Below are 17733 nucleotides of genomic sequence, written 5' to 3' on the forward strand. Positions count from 1 at the left end.
TTTTGCGGAACGCGGGCCTCTCACTGTTGTGGCCTCTCCCGTTGCGGAGCACAGGCTCCGGACGCGCAGGCTCAGCGGCCATGGCTCACGGGCCCAGCCGCTCCGCGGTATGTGGGATCTTCCCGGACCGGGGCCCGAACCCGTGTCCCCCGCATCGGCAGGCGGACTCTCAACCACTGCGCCACCAGGGAAGCCCTAACAAAATATTTTTTTTAATATGTATTTTCTTATGGAAAGAAAGTCCATGTATAATTGTGGGCTATTTTTCCAATTAAAAATAATCCCAAGGGCAAAAAGAAAAAAAAAAAAAGAAGTTAAGTGCTTACCCAGGGATTCTAAGTCCCTGTCCCAATGTAGACAGTCCTGTGGTTATTACCGCTATTTTAATTTTAAGAAAACAAATGTACGTGATCACCTAGTAACTTGCTCAAACTCACAGCCAGTGGAGGTTGAGGACTTACAGTCATAGTCTCTGGGTTGCTTGCTTGCTTTTTAGTTGTTGCCTATTGGCAGCCTCTCTGCCTTAGATGTTCTTCTCCGTCATCTATTTATCCTTTCCCTCATTCATCCCATAAATGAGTATTGAATATCTTCTCTATGCCATACGTTTTGCTAAGTCTGGAGGATAAGCAGATGAAAGTCTAGGACTGAGGCTTTAGATACCTGCAGTTTTTGTTCTGTCATGTCTTTGGAAGATACTGGAACATACTGTTCTTGCCCTTCATTCCTCAGAGCCATTAGTACATGAAAATTAAAACTTCACTGAGCAAATGTAGGAGACACACATTGATTCAGTAAAGTTAAGGGAAATATTTTCAAGTCCAGTAATGTGATATTTTATTTCTACAACTTGCTGATTTAAAATATGATGACGTGAAGGAGGATTTCACCTTAAAATTTCATTAATTTACATTTTTTAAATGAGAAAAAAACTTCTATGAGTTTGGGTTATTGAACAATATTGTAACCATTTCACAGAAAGCCATTGGATTATCAGGAAGTTAGGGGTATTATTTAACAGCTGACAATTAATATTTGCCTAGCGCTTTACAGTTTACAAATTGCTTTCACGTTTATTATCTAATTCTCAAGAATTTTCACAGATGAAGAAATGGCTACATATCAGGGTGCCAAAAATTTGATGATGATTAAGTGACCTCAAAAAATAGAAGAAAAAAGTATTATTTGTTGAAAATTACTTGAAACTCATGTGCCCTTACTTTTACTACAGCTGAAAAGTCCTACATAAAATAATTAAATGAAGTAAATAAGAATTTGTATTACCCTGATAGCATCCTTTAAATCCATGAATTTTAAGAAATCTGTGTCATATGGTTCAGGCTTCCATTGATATGATGACGACATAGATAATCAGTGAACTTGGAATTATAAAGTTAGCTACATTCAACTTAGAAATATGCATTTATTCCTTCAACAGACCTTACCACGGGCCAAAGGAATAAAAGACTGAAAGAAATAAATGCCCTCAAATAACTCATAGATTGGCGTGAAAGATAAATTTAGGAAAACAAAAGACCATGTGACAATAAAAGCATCTCCAGGGTTTTACAGGAGCATGGAGATGGGAAGTACGAAGGTTGCCAAGGAGCATGTCTAGGGCATGTCAGGAAGGCCCTTACAGAAGGGGTGACACTTGAGTAAATTCCCAGACACACCAGAAAGCCACTATTTCAGTATAAGAAAAAAGCCTGGGACACAGAGGAGGGGTGAAGAGGAGGGCGGGTCCCTGGAACAGGAAATAGTTCTGTGCAGCTTAAGCACAGAGGTCTTGAGAGACCAGCAGGAAATGATGCAGGAAGGATAAGCAGAGTTGATATCGTGAGACTTTTAGGCCATTTTAAAGTGTTTGGAATTTATCCCAGAATGATGTTTTGGGGGGAAACGTTAAAGAGTTTCTTGTTCCAGGCTATTTGGGAAACTCTACGTACTGTTGTTATCTCTGGAAGATTCACAGTGCATATTAACATATTCAAGATTTTGAGAATACATGCAACGAAGAAACCTTTTTAACTCTAATTTAGTGTTTCCCACACTTTTTTGAACATGGAATTATTTTTTCACGGAACTTACAGATCATCAACTTATGAAATGCTCCTTTAAGCACTAGGGTAGTAAGAGATGGGCTTTTAGTCAGGTAAAGTGACGTGATTCAAATTCCCTTTTTTGGAATATCTCGGAATGCTTTATCTGGAAGAAGAGTAGGAGACGTATTCAAGGGATGTAAGCTTAAAGATAGGGAAGCGAGTTAAGAGGTGAAGGCATTAGCCCAAGTGAGATATGAGGTGGCTTTAGCGAAAGCAAAGGCCAGTGGGGATCGAGAAAAAGCACATTTGAGAGCTGAGGAGGAGGCATAACTCCAGAGCTTGGTTGTCTTTTGTACATAGGGTGAAGGAGGTATCTTAGACGGCTCCCAAGTGACTGGATGGGCAACTGGAAAGGGAATATGGAATGTAGAAGGAACAGATTGAGGCAGTAGGAAGATGATGAATTCTGTGCTAGCCATGCTGCATGGGACATTCCAGTAGAGAAGCTTGGTAGATATGTGTACCTGGAAATCAGAAAGGGTTTGAAGCAGGCGGTAGGTATCCTACAGTCCTTGGGATCACCCCTTGAGTGTTAGGAGCATCCTTAAGACCAATTGCCATATGTTGGTTTGGAAGGCCGCCACAACAAATTACTATAAACTGGGTCACTTAAAGCAAATTTATTCTGTTACTATTTGGAAGCTAGAAAGAAATCCAGAGTCAGAGTGTCAGCAGGGTTAGTTCCTTCTGGAGGCTCTGAGGGAGAATCTGTTCCGTTCCTCTCTCCCAGCTCCTAGAGGTTACTGGCAATCCTTGGTGTTCCTTGGCTTACAACTCCAGTGTCTGCCTCCGTGCTCACGTGGCCTTCTCCCCTGTGTCTATGTGTCAAATCTCCTTTCTCTTAGAAGAACACGAATCACTGAATTTAAGGCCCACTGTAAATCCAGCGTGATCTCATTTCAAGATCCTTAATTTAAACATCTGCAACGACTCAGTTTCCAAATAAGGACACATTCACAGGTACCAGGGGTTAGGGCACACACATATCTTTTTGAGAGACACAATTCAACCCATTACAAGTAGTTTACTGTTTTTCCTTCTACCTTTGAACAGGCTCTTCCCTTGTGGAACAGCCGTTTACTCACTCTTTCTGTTTAGATTTTATCCCCTCTAAGATTGGACTTTCCAGTTTGTCCATCTTTTTCTGCCCCTGAAAATATATAACAGGGACCATTTTAATTTTGAGAATTTTGTTGGTTATGGTTAAGAAGAAACACCAAGGTATAAAAAAAATCAAATTGTGGTAAATTTAACACAGTCACAGACTCTCATATATTTCTTACATTAATGATCCCTAACCTGCATTTCCCAAATCTCATTTGAGGCACTAACTGGAAGCCATATTGGCCTTTGCCCTCCCGTTTTCCAAGAAGCTCACCAGACCTCTCCTGAACACTTCCTTCTGATCATAAGATGTACTTGCTACCTGAATATATAATGAAGGCAGAATAAAATGTAGCAAGTGATCATTTGGGGTCCTTTGAACTCTAATAGGTGACTCCCATTTCACTGAACCTCTGTGCCAACAAGAAATGATATCCCCTCACAGATTTTTTTTTTTTTTTTTTTTTTTTTTTTTTGCGGTACGCGGGCTCTCACTGTCGTGGCCTCTCCCGTTGTGGAGCACAGGCTTCCGACGCGCAGGCTCAGCGGGCATGGCTCACGGGCCCAGCCGCTCCGCGGCACGTGGGATCTTCGCGGACCGGGCCACGAACCCGCGTCCCCTGCATCAGCAGGCGGACTCTCAACCACGGCGCCACCAGGGAAACCCCCCTCACAGATTTTATCATAATGGTCAAAGCCGTGCAACAAGACTGCTGAGGATGAGCATATAGGGAAAATGAAAGAGGAAAAAAGAGAAAAGAATGAACATTTTTTACTGCCTCCTCAGGTATACGAAGTGTTATCTACTCCTTCACATGTGTTATTTCATTGAATTCTTCCATCAGCCTTATGTTCATTTTACAGTTGAAAGAAATGGAAACTCAGTGAAATTAAGTGTTATAATTTGGCAAATATCACACTTCCTAAGAAGCAGAAACCTGGATCCGTCTGAATCCAATGCCCAAATTCTACCTATTTCACTATGCCATTTTGTAAACTGACAGTTACTGAATGACTTTCATGGACCATTTCTTATGCTAAGAGACTATATATTAACTCATTTAATCTTCGCAATGTCATGTTTATCTAGTGAGGTTATTCCATTTAACCAATAAGACCAGTGAGATTTAGAAAGGTAAAACAATATGTATAATTTATATAGCTAGTAAGTAGCAATGTTAGGATTTTAATTTAGGCTTATCCAACTCCAAAGCACAAATTATTTTCGGGTGATGGAAACCTTGGACCAAATCTAAGGAGCAAATGAAGTAAGATCCCAGGCAAGGATATGAAGATGGAGAAGTCAGAGATGAGGATCCAGTGCTATGATGAGAAGCAAGGAAGGAAGGAGTGTCCGTAACAAAGGGATTGTCAGTGCTGTTTCTGCCAGGACTGGAAAGTGTCCCTTGGGTTTGGCATTTGAAAGAGCAAGGGGAGCGGAAACAAGACTGTAGCAGGAATGGGAGGGTGAGGAAGGAATGGGAGAGTATGATATGAATCTTCGAGAAGCCTGGCTTGGAAGGTAAAGAAACAGGATTGGAACGAGAGGGCAACACAAAATTAAGAGACTTTATTTGCTTGTTTCAGGAGGAAAATCTTAAGTACTTCCAAGTTGAGGTGGTAATGATAGTAGAGAAGTTCAAGTGGATGATGTAAATGTGAAAGAGAATAATCAGTAGAGAGGTGTAGAAATCTAGAGCATGAATTTGGGGGATTTGCCTTGAATAAAAGTAGCGATGCCATTTTCATTGAAACAGGAGGTGGCAGTGGGCATACGTGGAGATCGATTTGAAGCTAGCCTGGGGTAGGAGTCAGGGTGGGGAAGGAAGGTGGGAGTTCAGCCTTATTGGTCTTTCCAGAATTAGAGGTGAGGCCATTTACTGAGAGAGGGAATCAGCATAACTGGGAAGTTGGTGACTGTGATGAGAACAAAGCGTAAAGAACCAGCAAACAATCCTGTTATGATTCAACTCTGTAATATGTGAACGGCTTTATGATTTAACACAGCAGATACAATGTTAGAATTTCATATAGCATTTTAACTAAAATTCAAGTCTCTGAAAGCAAGAATGTTTCTTTTAAAGTGAGCACCTGTATCCACCTGCACACAAACACACATCTCACATTGGAAATAGCCATTACAGAACATATGTATGTCTGTCAGTTATTCACCCTCGTAGTAATAGATGCATCCTTTCTGCATCTATATTAATGATTTTTCCTACACAGTGTTATCTTGACAGTGCCTAAAAAGCATAAAGATTTCATACTTTTATTCAGTGTCATGTGCCAAATCATTTCAAATATATTTGTGCTCTGGAGAAGCTAAATAGACTACAAAAACACATGGAACCAGGTTGTACATAAACAGGGGTTAGAGGATAGGAAAAGCAGGCTGATCCTCTTAAGATCTTTTACTAAAGGAACACATACCAAGACCATCCCTGTCATTTAAAAGCTGCATTTTTTTCCCAGAGTGGTAGTGTTCGTGAACAGAATGAGCTGAAGAATAATATATTAAGAAGGTTGTGCAGGAGAACCAAGTCCAGATGTTGAGGATAATATAAGGTTAAAAACAACCGTAATTTTAAGTACATATTAACCCTAAAGGGCTGACCTAGATCTAAATAGTTGTTTATGATTCATATTGTATTTACAATGAGCAAGGATGTTTTCTTTTGAATACATTCCAATGAATTTAGCTCAGAAAAGCAAAATATATAGTAGCTCTCAAGGCTCCCCTTTCCATCGCCGACCCTGGAACTTCTCTTTCTGCCTTAAGGAGATCAGAGGAGGATGTTCGGTCTGTGCATAGTAAGGGGGGAAGGACACGGATCATTTAGAAGCCTTCCAGCTCTGAAGCACTGTGCTAATCTGACATCAGCTTCTTCAATAGAAATGTTTAAGCAGCAAGAAAGCATTCTAGGTTTTTTGGCAATTGGCAGATCAGATAGAAGAGTCTAGCAATACGACGAGGTCGTGTAATCTGACATGATTAGACAAGGCTCTTTAGTACCAGAACATTCATAATTGAGACAAAGAAAGAGTATTAATAACACTTTCCTAACACGGCAGTTAGCCATTTTATATTTCCTTTCTTTAATCTTAGTGTTTTTCAACAAATCATGGGATTTAATAGCGTGTTTTGGCAGATTAGAGGATTTATGGCCCAGATGTTTTTTGTTCTAAAAATGGATTAGGGTGTAAAGTTTGCTGGAATCCACGGAACATGTTGAGGCAAGCCGGTCATTTTATGTGTGATTAGTGCCTGCCTTCTGTCTCACAGTCCCTCCATCTGTCACAATTCACCAATGGATCTGGTTAGATTTAGCCTCATGTCACAAACAAGTCCCTTTTCTGGGCAATTTCATATTATAGATTCAGTTTATGCCATTTTATGCCCTAGTTAAAAGATAGGGAGAGTGAAAGATGATATATTAGCTTTCCTTTCAATATTTGCAAAACAATCCCCTCCCATCGCTCTTCTACCCTAAAATCGTACAGGTTATCAGCATAATGTGCATCAAATAAATAAATGACCAGAGTTAAAATGAGCCTTTCTCCTTACACCTGTTATTTTTTAAAAGAAATATTTTAGCTTGCTTTTTTTTCTTCCCCCCACCTCTGGATTGTGGAGTTGCGCCACAAGTTGGTCACTTGACCATCCCATTAAGAGTGTGAATTAAGTGTGATTATAGTTACCCAGTAGCCACAATTTATTATTCAGCAATTACAGGTGCTTGGTTACATTCTGTGCTTGAAATGTAGCCTCTTAACTATTGCAAGTTTGTATCTGTAACAAGACATTGCCAACTGTGGTTTATTTCACCATGGTTGGATGCAGGGGGGAAATGCTCTTCTTTCAGTCAGTTAACAGTGATTTGTTCCTTCTGTATATAACAAAGCTAATAGTGCCATACTCAGACTCTAAATTGGCCTTTCTAATACTAGGAGAGTGTCAGTAATTAATAGTAATAATTATCAATACCTTTATCCTATGGTAACATTCAAATGATCCTTACAGGAAAAAAAGCGAAGACAGGTTCTATTTTTGCACTACAAAATATTCAGATAACTAAAAAAGTTTATCTAAAAATTATATTTTAAACTTCTTTTCAAACATGTGGAAACAGCTGTATTTCACTTAAATATTACATTTTGATAACAAATGTTTGGCACCATGTTGATGTAACTGTGTGAATCAGTCATCATCAATTATTTATTCATTCATTCATTTTTAGACTGATTCCGTTGAGAAATTAGTACATGCCAGACACTAGCCATTCCCAAAAAAGAAGTGATTTTTATGGTGAAAGGTTAACCTATCCATGCACTTGTACAAAACATATCCTTCGTTCTGTTACATCTTCAGGTTACTTAAATGACCATGATGCTGTCACCAAGGCGATCCAAGAAGCTCGGCAGATGAAGGAGCAGCTTCGGCGGGAACAACAGGTGCTTGATGGGAAGGTAGCTGTTGTGAATAGTCTAGGTCTCAATAACTGCCGAGCAGAAAAGGTAAGTTCCTAAAACAACTGACTTTCCAAAAATACTTAAATTGCCTGACTGTTTTTCTTCTTTACCTTTTTCTCTTCTCACCACCCTTGGAATGACGGTTCTCCCACCCTTTATCCCTCCATCAGTGCAGAACTCTTCATGCCCATCCTAATCAAAACCATCTGGAAATGAAAAGCGTTATAATTCTCTGCTATCCATCTGAACCTTATAGACAATTAATATCCCCTTTTCTGCCATCACTTTTTATTAAAATGAAGTGGCATTTGAAATACCTGAGTCTCAGTGAAAGTTTTGCTTTACAGAGATGCTCAACTTGTATTTGGGGATGAGCTGGCTCTGAAAATGCCGAATCTTCTTTAATCAGCATAAGCTTGGATGATACCCATGCTTGTAGTCTCAGCATCTAAGATCCTGAGCTTGTCATAATGTTTCCAATGCAAAGCACTGTCAAGTTTTAGGTGACTGCACAATTGGAAGTTTTGACTTGATCATAAAACAAAGTTTGCTGTTTAAATTGTGGACATTATTATTATACCTATTATTATGCTTAAGTCCAGTGAAACTTCTGGATTTATCTGAGCTATAATAATTTCAAACTATTTTGCCTAAGCTACATTGTATTTTATTCAGAAAAATATTACGTTATTATAGAATGCTTGGAGTGATATACTTCTTTTGGTCATATTTGGTATTTTTAATTGAAATTTTAAAGTTACTGTATCCCCTTTTCTCAAAATCCTGCAGCTAAATAGATATAGTAGATAAGAGAAAAAATGATCGGCTACTTAGTAATAACTTGAAAGTTAATCATCATGGGAAGGTTATGAGTCAAACAGTGTCATCCAGACTGAACAGATTGATAATTTGGATAGCTCTGGTTTCCCAGGTTTTATATGGAATTTTACACATAATCTCTAAGAAGCTAGCAATTTGCATAGTGAAGGTGTGACCTTGCCACAACTGTACTTTTCCTCTGGTCCAAACATGGATCAAAAGGATGGAGAAATGATTTCAGTTCTGTTCCTGGAGGGGACAGCAAAGCATGGTCAAGTGTACATCCCTTGCAGTCTCACAACATAAGAAGAGCAACACTGGTGCAGCTCGAAGGGCACGAACATTTTCTAGCTAAGCACCAGAAGGGAAGGGGAACAGCAAAGTGACAGCTCTAAGAAGGAATGATAGCAAGCATAGAGGAATTTATATTCAAATATTTAAACATTCTTGAAAGGATGCTTGAACAGAAATTCCTTTTCTCTGCTCCCCATGTAGAAATGAGTTTAACACTCAGCCAGATGCTGATGCAAAGTGACTCAAGCTATTCCTCGCAAGCATAGCTAAATTGCCATTATTTGTTAAGCGCATTGAATTCAGCTGTGGATACAGCAGTTGGTTGCATTCAGCAAGCATCTGTACCCTTTTTTTTTTTTTTTTTTAATCCTCCAAAGCAGAGACAACTCTACCTATCTCCCCCCCTCTCCTCCCCTGTGCTGGCTGGGAATTGTCAAGTGACAACCGACCAAATCCTTTTGGACAGGAGGCCTTCATCCTGAGTTCTATATACTTACAAAACAGGCCTTGTGGTTGGATCAGGGAGCCCATTAAAAGCGCTTTGATGGTATGGAAATTCATCTTCATGAAGCTCCTAGGCCCCTAAGCAGCATGCTGTTTAGCTGTGGTTACAGATCAGTCATTCACATCGGAGGGCAATAATTGTGCTGACGGCTTGTAAGGCAATGGGAGTACATAAAATAATCCTGGGCCCTCCACCATGGCACTGCGAGTTAATCTTCTCTAATACAGATCAGCTGTTGTTCTGACACATGACTTCGTGCAGGCTCCAGTGACTCTGCTCAGCCCTTTGATTAAGTAACAGGAGTGGAACCATCTGCATTCATTTTATTCCCATAGTTGTCCATCGTTAGGGACCTTATTTCCACTTCTTGTTCCACCTCCACAATCAGGCTTCATTTTATTTCTCTGATTAGCACCTCCTATTTGAGTTGCAGGAGTGAGAGCTGCCTCTGTTAAAAACTACTCCTTTCAATTTTCCTTTCTCTTTTGTAGAATTATAGTAACTGTTTTTTTAAAACAATCTATTTCTGAAGTAATACCTGCCAGAATCCGTTGGCCAATTAAGATGTCTCCATTCTCAAGAAGTTGGTGCCCCCAGATCTCTTCACCAGGCCCTTTCCATGCAGTTGAGTTACATCCTCAACTATGGTCTCTTACATCTTTATGGGTTTTCAAGTGAAAATCTTAAAACATGAAATTGTATCATTGTAACTGTAAAACGTAAGAATGTAAAGACCCATTATTGTCAGAGTCTCTGGCAAAGCCTTGTAATGCGCAAGGAAACCTCTTCAGCGGGAGAATTCGAATTAGCCCATCCCTGTGTCACCCTTGACACTTGAGATTGAACCTCTCTCAGAAGCAGGAATTACCGTGGTTGCCTTTTCCTGTTGAAATAGCTTAGCCGGCATTTCTACCAAATTAATGATCAATCTATGTCTTGCAACTCACGGGAATGAAATAACGTCAATTTAAATCTTTTAATTCGTCATTCTTCAACATTAGCACCCCTGTGTATTAGGGACAGTGCTGTGGCATTGTAGTGAACAAGAAAATATGCCCTCTGCCTTTATAGAGCTTACAGTTTAGATCCAGTTATGAGTTTGTTAATCATGGCATATTTATGTGTGTGAATTCCTATAGGAACTGAATTAAGACCCCATACTGCTGAGCGTGTCAGATCAGTTATATACCTGACTCGACAGAGGTAGCTGCTTGTTTTTCCACATAAAGCAGCATCACTAGACATATTGCCTCATCGTTTTTTTAATGCCTACCTTTTTAATCGATTTCTGTAATCGCCCAACTTTATCCATGGCCAAAGCTTAGTTAGATCAGTAGTTGGTTTGAAATTTTGCTTCACAATCCCTAACGAAAGACAGAAACACAGTATGTATAAATTCCTCTTATAATTTGCACCTCTTATAATTGTCCCAAAAGGACGACATTTTTTCTCTCTTTAAACCATGCTCCCAACTTCCTAGACCCTAAAAGTATGTGAAATAAATGTAAGAAGTAGGGAAGATGAAGGAGAGAGAAAGATAGAAAGGAGCTGGGAGAAAGGAAAGGGGGAAGGAAAAGTAATTCAGCCAGATGCCTTCCGTCAGTCTAAAAGGAGATAGCAGGACCCAAGATGCAGATAATTGGAAACCTGTAGCAGAGATCTGTTTTCGAGTACACGAGCCCTATACACATTAACTTGTCTTCACATTTCAAATGACCAACATGCTTGTCTCGACTAGAATGTCTTAATTCTGAAAAGCTGTAATTGGGCAGTGAAAACAATTAGAGGTGTGAAGACAGGGACAAATGTTTTCCAGTCGTATGTACCAAAACACATAATGAAAGTCATTCGTACTGAAACACATTTTAATTGAAGACTTCTAAAAGATTTTTCATTTCTTTACTTTTCTTGGAAGTGTTTCAACATACCCAAGAACTGCGTATGTCAGGTTTCTTGGAAACTCTGGGACGCAGTGTTATTTATAATTGTCATCTCTGGTTAATTATAGCCTGATTGTATATTCAAATAATGTTATCTTTTACCACTCAGCTCTGTTACAGATTAGTGTCATAGGTGAATAAGTAAGCTTCTCAGGTAGGAAGAATCAGAAGAAGACCCTCATACATACATTTGTTTTGTAAAAACCACCTGCTTTGCGTCTTTAACACCCAAATGGCAAATGGCACGGTTTTGACCAGCTACATACTCAGGTTCTGACCTTATAAGCTTACCTGATAGGAAATCATAAAAACTTCAGTTTTTGTCCTGATCCTACCAGGCAACACTAATACAATAGAGACTCAGTGCACTGCAATGAGGACCAGACCAGAAGTTTCCCTGATCACTACCCAATGTAGTTGTCCTAGAAAGATAATGCCCATGCTGTAATACCTGTTAGAAATGTTTGTCATGACATGTATCAGGATATCTAAATACAGTAGCTTCAACAAATACCGATTAGCTTTTAGCCTACAATGAAGTTCAGGAGTAGGAGGTTGGTGGCCTTAGCTCATTAGTTCAGTGATGTCAGGGTTGAAATCACTTGATTATCTGGGCTATTCCCTTAGAGTCACAAAATGTTGCTGCACCTACAACTATGCCATGAAGGCAGCAGACTCAGAAAGAAGTTATTTTCTCTTCGCTGAAGTTCGGTCTTCACTCACATAGTCATATTTCACTGCACCCCTCAAGCTGACTTCCATAAACATCTCCTTTGGGTAGAACTGGGTCATTTGCACATCTTCATGACAGTTACTGGTCAAGGAAGAGAGACCACTTTAAATGGATCGCAAATTATTTTCTGGAACTGAATTAGAGACCTTATCCTATCCTTCCTGAGGTCAAAGGATATCTTTTTTTTTTTTAAGAAAGGCAGACCGCTACCTGCAGCACCTCATTTGGATGTGTCTTGAGTCTTGGAAGCTTGACTAGCCTACTTTCTTCTAGGAATGGACCTTGAGAGCTTGTTTGGAGGGTCTAGCAGGGCAGAACAGCTTCTCATATACCCTCGACTGAAAAAGGGCCCTCCCCTATTGGGGAAGGCCATCCTCTTCCACTGAGCTTACAGCTCCAGGAAGGATGTACATGGATCCATGGGGCAGGAAAGGGGACACCTGTCTAGCCATCCAGATCAGCCAATCAACCCTGGTGATCAATGGGGTGACAGAGGTCGCAGCCAGATCATCCTCACATTTAAGGGATATCTTAAGACCAAAGGTTATATTGGCAGGGACAAAAAGAAAGACCAGAATGGCTACCGGGTAGGAAAAGGCCATTGTCAGCCACGGCTACATTATAAAAATGATACCAAAACTCCCAAATATTTTCATCATAAAGCTGGTTTGTTTTGATTACATTTGATGTCATCTATCTAACTACTTTTGTTCTTCTCTGTTGCACATCCAGGGCCTTATACCTTGTCTGTGTTTCAGAAAGAATTAAATGACATTCAAGAATGTGTACAAGAAAACATTGTTTGGTGCCAGGTTAAATCAATGAATGTATGTTCATCCACATACTTTCTACATATTAAGGCCAACTTCTGTATTACTTCTTGTATATAAAAAAAGATGTCACTCACAAAAATAAACATACAAATATGTGCGTGTATTTCTTAAGGTAGACAATTTATTCATCAAACATTAATTGCCTGCCGTGTACCTGAAATCTAAACACTTGCACATGCTATGCATTCATCAATAACTGCAAGTAAGAATAGCTAGGAAAATGTCTTACTTTTCCTTCTGAGGTTCAGTGAAAATTCTTTGCAGATTTCCATAGAATAAGATGAAAATTTGGCGAATAATATGTATATTTTATTTATTTATTTATTATTTTATTTTTTTTTTTGCGGTACGCGGGCCTCTCACTGCCGCGGCCTCTCCCGTTGCGGAGCACAGGCTCCGGACGCGCAGGCCCAGCGGTCGTGGCTCACGGGCCCAGCCGCTCCGCGGCATGTAGGATCCTCCCGGACCGGGGCACGAACCCGCGTCCCCTGCACCGGCAGGCGGACTCTCAACCACTGTGCCACCAGGGAAGCCCAGTGTGTATATTTTAAATAATGATTTACTCAGTAATGAAACCAGTTTCTCTTTTTGGTGTCGGTCATATAAGAAGTTTTACCACATACATTATAGATGGACTTGTAAACAAAGGTTAATTTTATTACTCTGGCACTTGAAAACTCTTCCAGTACAACCTCCTCTTTTCTGCCATTGTCAACCCTTTTCTTTCCCTTTAACAGAGTGCCAAACATGAAATGACAGTGACCAATGTTGACTTCATGCGGATGTTTAATAATGAAAAAAAGTGTGTCAGTCCCAGCATTAGTTACAAATGGCAGTAAGTGTATCGGATGGCAGCCCTGTAATAATTTTACATCCATCATTCTTTCCTGATGCTTCACTGGCCATCTGATGGATGGGGCCAGCAGTGTTAACTCTTCAGAAACTGACACAGTGTATCTACTCCAGCATTATCTAACATATGCTCCTTCTCTTAGATAAGGAGAAGGCATGTGAGGAATTGTAAACTACAGATTTGCTTTGAAAAAGTGAATATGAAGGAACTCATGCCTTTGTATTCAGTGGCAGGTACTACAATTAATTAATGATTTATGGGTGGCTTTTGTAGTTGTTGCCTTTAGCTGAAATGAATTAGAGAAGTCAGATTAGAGCTAGACATTTCAGTGGTAAGAGGAAAAACTCCATGAAGGAGGAAGCTATGTTAGGTAAATCGTTCAGGAGGAAATGAGATAGATCATTGCAACAGTGGGATAAAACAGGAGCTTTTCCTTGGGGGGGGGGTGGTGTGTGTGTGAGTGTTTGTCAAACAAAAATGTCCCCAAACTTTTAAATCTTCTGGTTAGAATTTACCTGAGCACAAATTAGAATAACACAAATGGTTAATATTTTCTTTTTATAAAAGTGAATATATATTATTTTTTTATCTCTAATGTAATTATTTATTTGGTGATTTTAATTAAAAGATACACAAAACCTGAAGTTGAATATTTGCCTTTTTATTATTGGAGTCTCTCTACTCTAAATATGTATGTAAAATGGATAGAGAGCTACTTTCTAGACAGCGGATTATTAGAAAATCTAGACTAGTTTTTTATGTGCAAGTTGGCATTTGATCCTCAGGTTTTCTTTTCTTTTGTTTTTCATTCATAAAACCTTCTTAATACTGAGTGTCTTAGCTAGGGAGCACTTCTTATGGGACAGGAGGCGAGAGGAAAACCCCTTAGTGAATATTATCAGCATCGAGCAGCCCGTTTTCAAAGACCATGACAAAAAGGCAAATAGGTATTATGTCATCACCCATCCATCACTCTATATGTCAGCCTTTCAATAATTCCAATCGACACTCTCGACAGGCTGGTGCAAGTTAAAGGGGCTGTTTGTTTCTAGAAATTGAGTATAGGCTGTCTATAGCCTTTTGTTCCAGATGGTTTTCTTCTGTGTCTTTTCATTTCTTTCTTTTTCTTTCTTTTCTTTTTGGGGGTATTTAATTGAAATACATGCCGAGTTTGCAGACTGCAAAGATCAGAGCTGTTTTCGTCCAGCAGTGGTAACTATGCATTAAACATTTTGATTTGTTTGAGCTTGAAGTTTAGTCCTTTTTTGCCATTTGCTTCATGGAGTTTGTGTATATTTACAGCCTCTGCATTTAATGGCCACATGCCTTATTTTCACAGATGGCCAGTGGAAGACTTTTTCTTTCTCTTAGTATAGCCTGCTTTCAGTTTTGCTACATTTGTCACAGTGCCACTACTTGCAGCTAGCAAGTGCCCACGCTTGGTGGGGAGCAATTATGGTGTGAGTTTTTAAGGAGCTTTTTAAAGGGTTTTTTTTTTTCCAGTAAACTTTTTATGGTTTAATTTTCAAGCCTAGAAAAGCTGTGCATGTTTTCAAACAGAGAGTCTTGTGTTCTTTACATCATTCTGGTAGAGGGGTTAGTGCAGGATGGTCCAATAAAATGAGACACACAGGGCATGCCAAATTGGGCTTTCAGATAGACACCCACAGGCCTCTCTGATGATTGAAATTGTCTGTTCATTTAAAGATATGAGGATAGGCTCACAATAGTATTCCTGAAAAAAAACGAGTTTGAAAACACCGTATGGAGAATGATCTAGATATTTTTAAAGTACATTTCCATGGTACATAGATAAAAGACTAGAAGAAGAATAAACAATCATTTTGCCAAGGTGATGGGGTTGGAAATTTACATGTCCCCACATTCCTGATTTTTTCAAATTTTCTGTAAGTAAAATAAGAATCACTTTTGTTGTTGGACCAGAAGTGTTATTTTTGAAAACCTGGTCTACTAAGAATGATCTTTCCTTCCCTTCTCCCTTGCTCCCTTCTTCATCCCCAAGATCAAATAGCTGTCTTCAAGACACTTAAACATTAAGGCACTGAAATAATCAAAGAGCCATTTGTTTTTCAATTATCCTCGTACCTAGTAGATATATTGTATTCTCTATTGTCATTTATTGCAAGTGACTTTAACAATATGGATTTAAAATTATGAGGAAAATATTCTGAATTTAACATTTACTTCAGAGGGCCTCATTGAGTCTTTCCACTTATACCTTTTCTCTTTTACAAATGAGAAACACTTGTTTATGAGTATAGGAGTAAAAATAGTAGTAATAATAGCTATTGATATCTAGTTTGTATCTTACCTTTTTCAACTGCTTTCACATCAAATTTCAGTTCTGTACAGTATTATAAGCAGAAAAGTCTTCATATCTTCGTTTTAAAAATAAAAACCTTGAGGTATGACATTATTATAGGAATTCGAGTGGTAGATCAGTTTTTAAACCCAGGTCCTCTTGTTCAAATTTCAGTCTTTGTTTTAAAAATTAAAACCTTGGGGCTTCCCTGGTGGCGCAGTGGTTGGGAGTCCGCCTGCCGATGCAGGGGACACGGGTTCGTGCCCCGGTCCGGGAGGATCCCACATGCCGCGGAGCGGCTGGGCCCGTGAGCCATGCCCGCTGGGCTTGTGCGTCCGGAGCCTGTGCTCCACAACGGGAGAGGCCACAGCAGTGAGAGGCCCGCGCACAGCAAAAAAAAAAAAAAAAAAAAAAAAAAAAAAAAAATTAAAACCTTGAGGTATGACATTATTATAGGAATTCGAGTGGTAGATCAGTTTTTAAACCCAGGTCCTCTTGTTCAAATTTCAGTCTCTTTTCTAATGGGCCATGCCGAAGATGTTCAAGAAAGTAACTCAGTGCCTGTTTGATTAGATCGTACCCCAGCGTTGGCCATGTGTATCATTTAGTACATTTTTGAGGATTTATCACACACACACACACAAATCCTTTAATCAATCAGCATCTCCATCATTTGTGTATCTTTTTTCCAACTCTTTGTTTTTCCTGTTTCTGCTCCCTTTCTAGGTCTTCCTTTCTTCACCACGCACCAGCCCCCTTCATTAGAGAATGAGCCGGGAAACAGAAAGAATATGTTCCATCTTCTTTATTTTGCTTCTCATAGCAGCTCTCCTAAAACATGTGAAGTTTTAGCTGTTCATTAAAATGGGATTTTAAATATCTATTCTACTCTAAATTTTCTCCCCTAAAACTACCATGGATGATTGAAAAGCGAACTCTAACCCCGCTGTGCCTCTTTCTATTTGTCAGACCCAGCATTTCGGAACCAAACCATTTCTCTTTAAAACAGTCCAATTATATTTATTTAACTGAGGTAACTACTGGCTACTGAGGCTGCATTTATAAGAATACGTACAGTTTTACAGCTTTTATTCTACGAAAAGGAAAAATTAAAAGAGAAAAGGTCTATACGTTTCTGTAGCTCACTAACTGAGTGACCCATTGTTTATAGAACAGTTATCATCAGACAACATTCCAGTTGTGTGTTTACATCTGTGCAGCCCTCCCACCTACCGGACACCCTGTGTAGGTTGTGAATTCTATTATTTTACTTTGTTGGCCTCCTGTTTTTCTCACATTAAGCCTTCTGATTTGACTTGGTGCGCACAGTATCTGTATCTGCCCTGGTTTGAAATAAAGTCATTTTTTTAGACTTTGGCTGAATGCTGAACACATATACAGACACTTGAAAACTCAGGTCTTAGTTTTTTCCTCTCCTGCCTTCCCTCTTCCACATGTACAGACCATAAGCACCCCTGGAACAAGTAAGCAAGGACCAATATTTTACCATGATATTATTCATGTGTACCCTCTTTGTGAATGATTTCTTTCCTACGGATTCCTTTGAGTGGCTCTTTGGTTCATTACCCCACACACTCAATGACTTCTTCCTCTCTACGGCAGTCATGTTGAATTTGGACATATGACTGCGTGTTTCACAATGCACTTAGAATCTGTAAATCTGAGTATTATTGGACAGTCCCTTCACAAAATGTATTTCAATAATCATATTTTTGGTTTTTGTTTCATAA

General features: G+C 39.3%; 1 protein-coding gene across 2 annotated transcripts in view; it reads left to right on the plus strand.

The window, feature by feature from the left end:
* SOX5 (SRY-box transcription factor 5) overlaps positions 1 to 17733 on the plus strand; it is a 401370-nt gene that overhangs the window by 361400 nt on the left and 22237 nt on the right. For both annotated transcript variants that reach the window (XM_032646908.1, XM_032646909.1), the window contains exon 11: positions 7582 to 7727. In XM_032646908.1, the coding sequence (XP_032502799.1) occupies positions 7582 to 7727 (146 nt within the window). The remainder of the gene's footprint in view (positions 1 to 7581; positions 7728 to 17733) is intronic.

This window comes from Phocoena sinus, chromosome 10 (genome assembly GCF_008692025.1).
Source record: "Phocoena sinus isolate mPhoSin1 chromosome 10, mPhoSin1.pri, whole genome shotgun sequence".
Classification (NCBI taxonomy): domain Eukaryota; kingdom Metazoa; phylum Chordata; class Mammalia; order Artiodactyla; family Phocoenidae; genus Phocoena; species Phocoena sinus.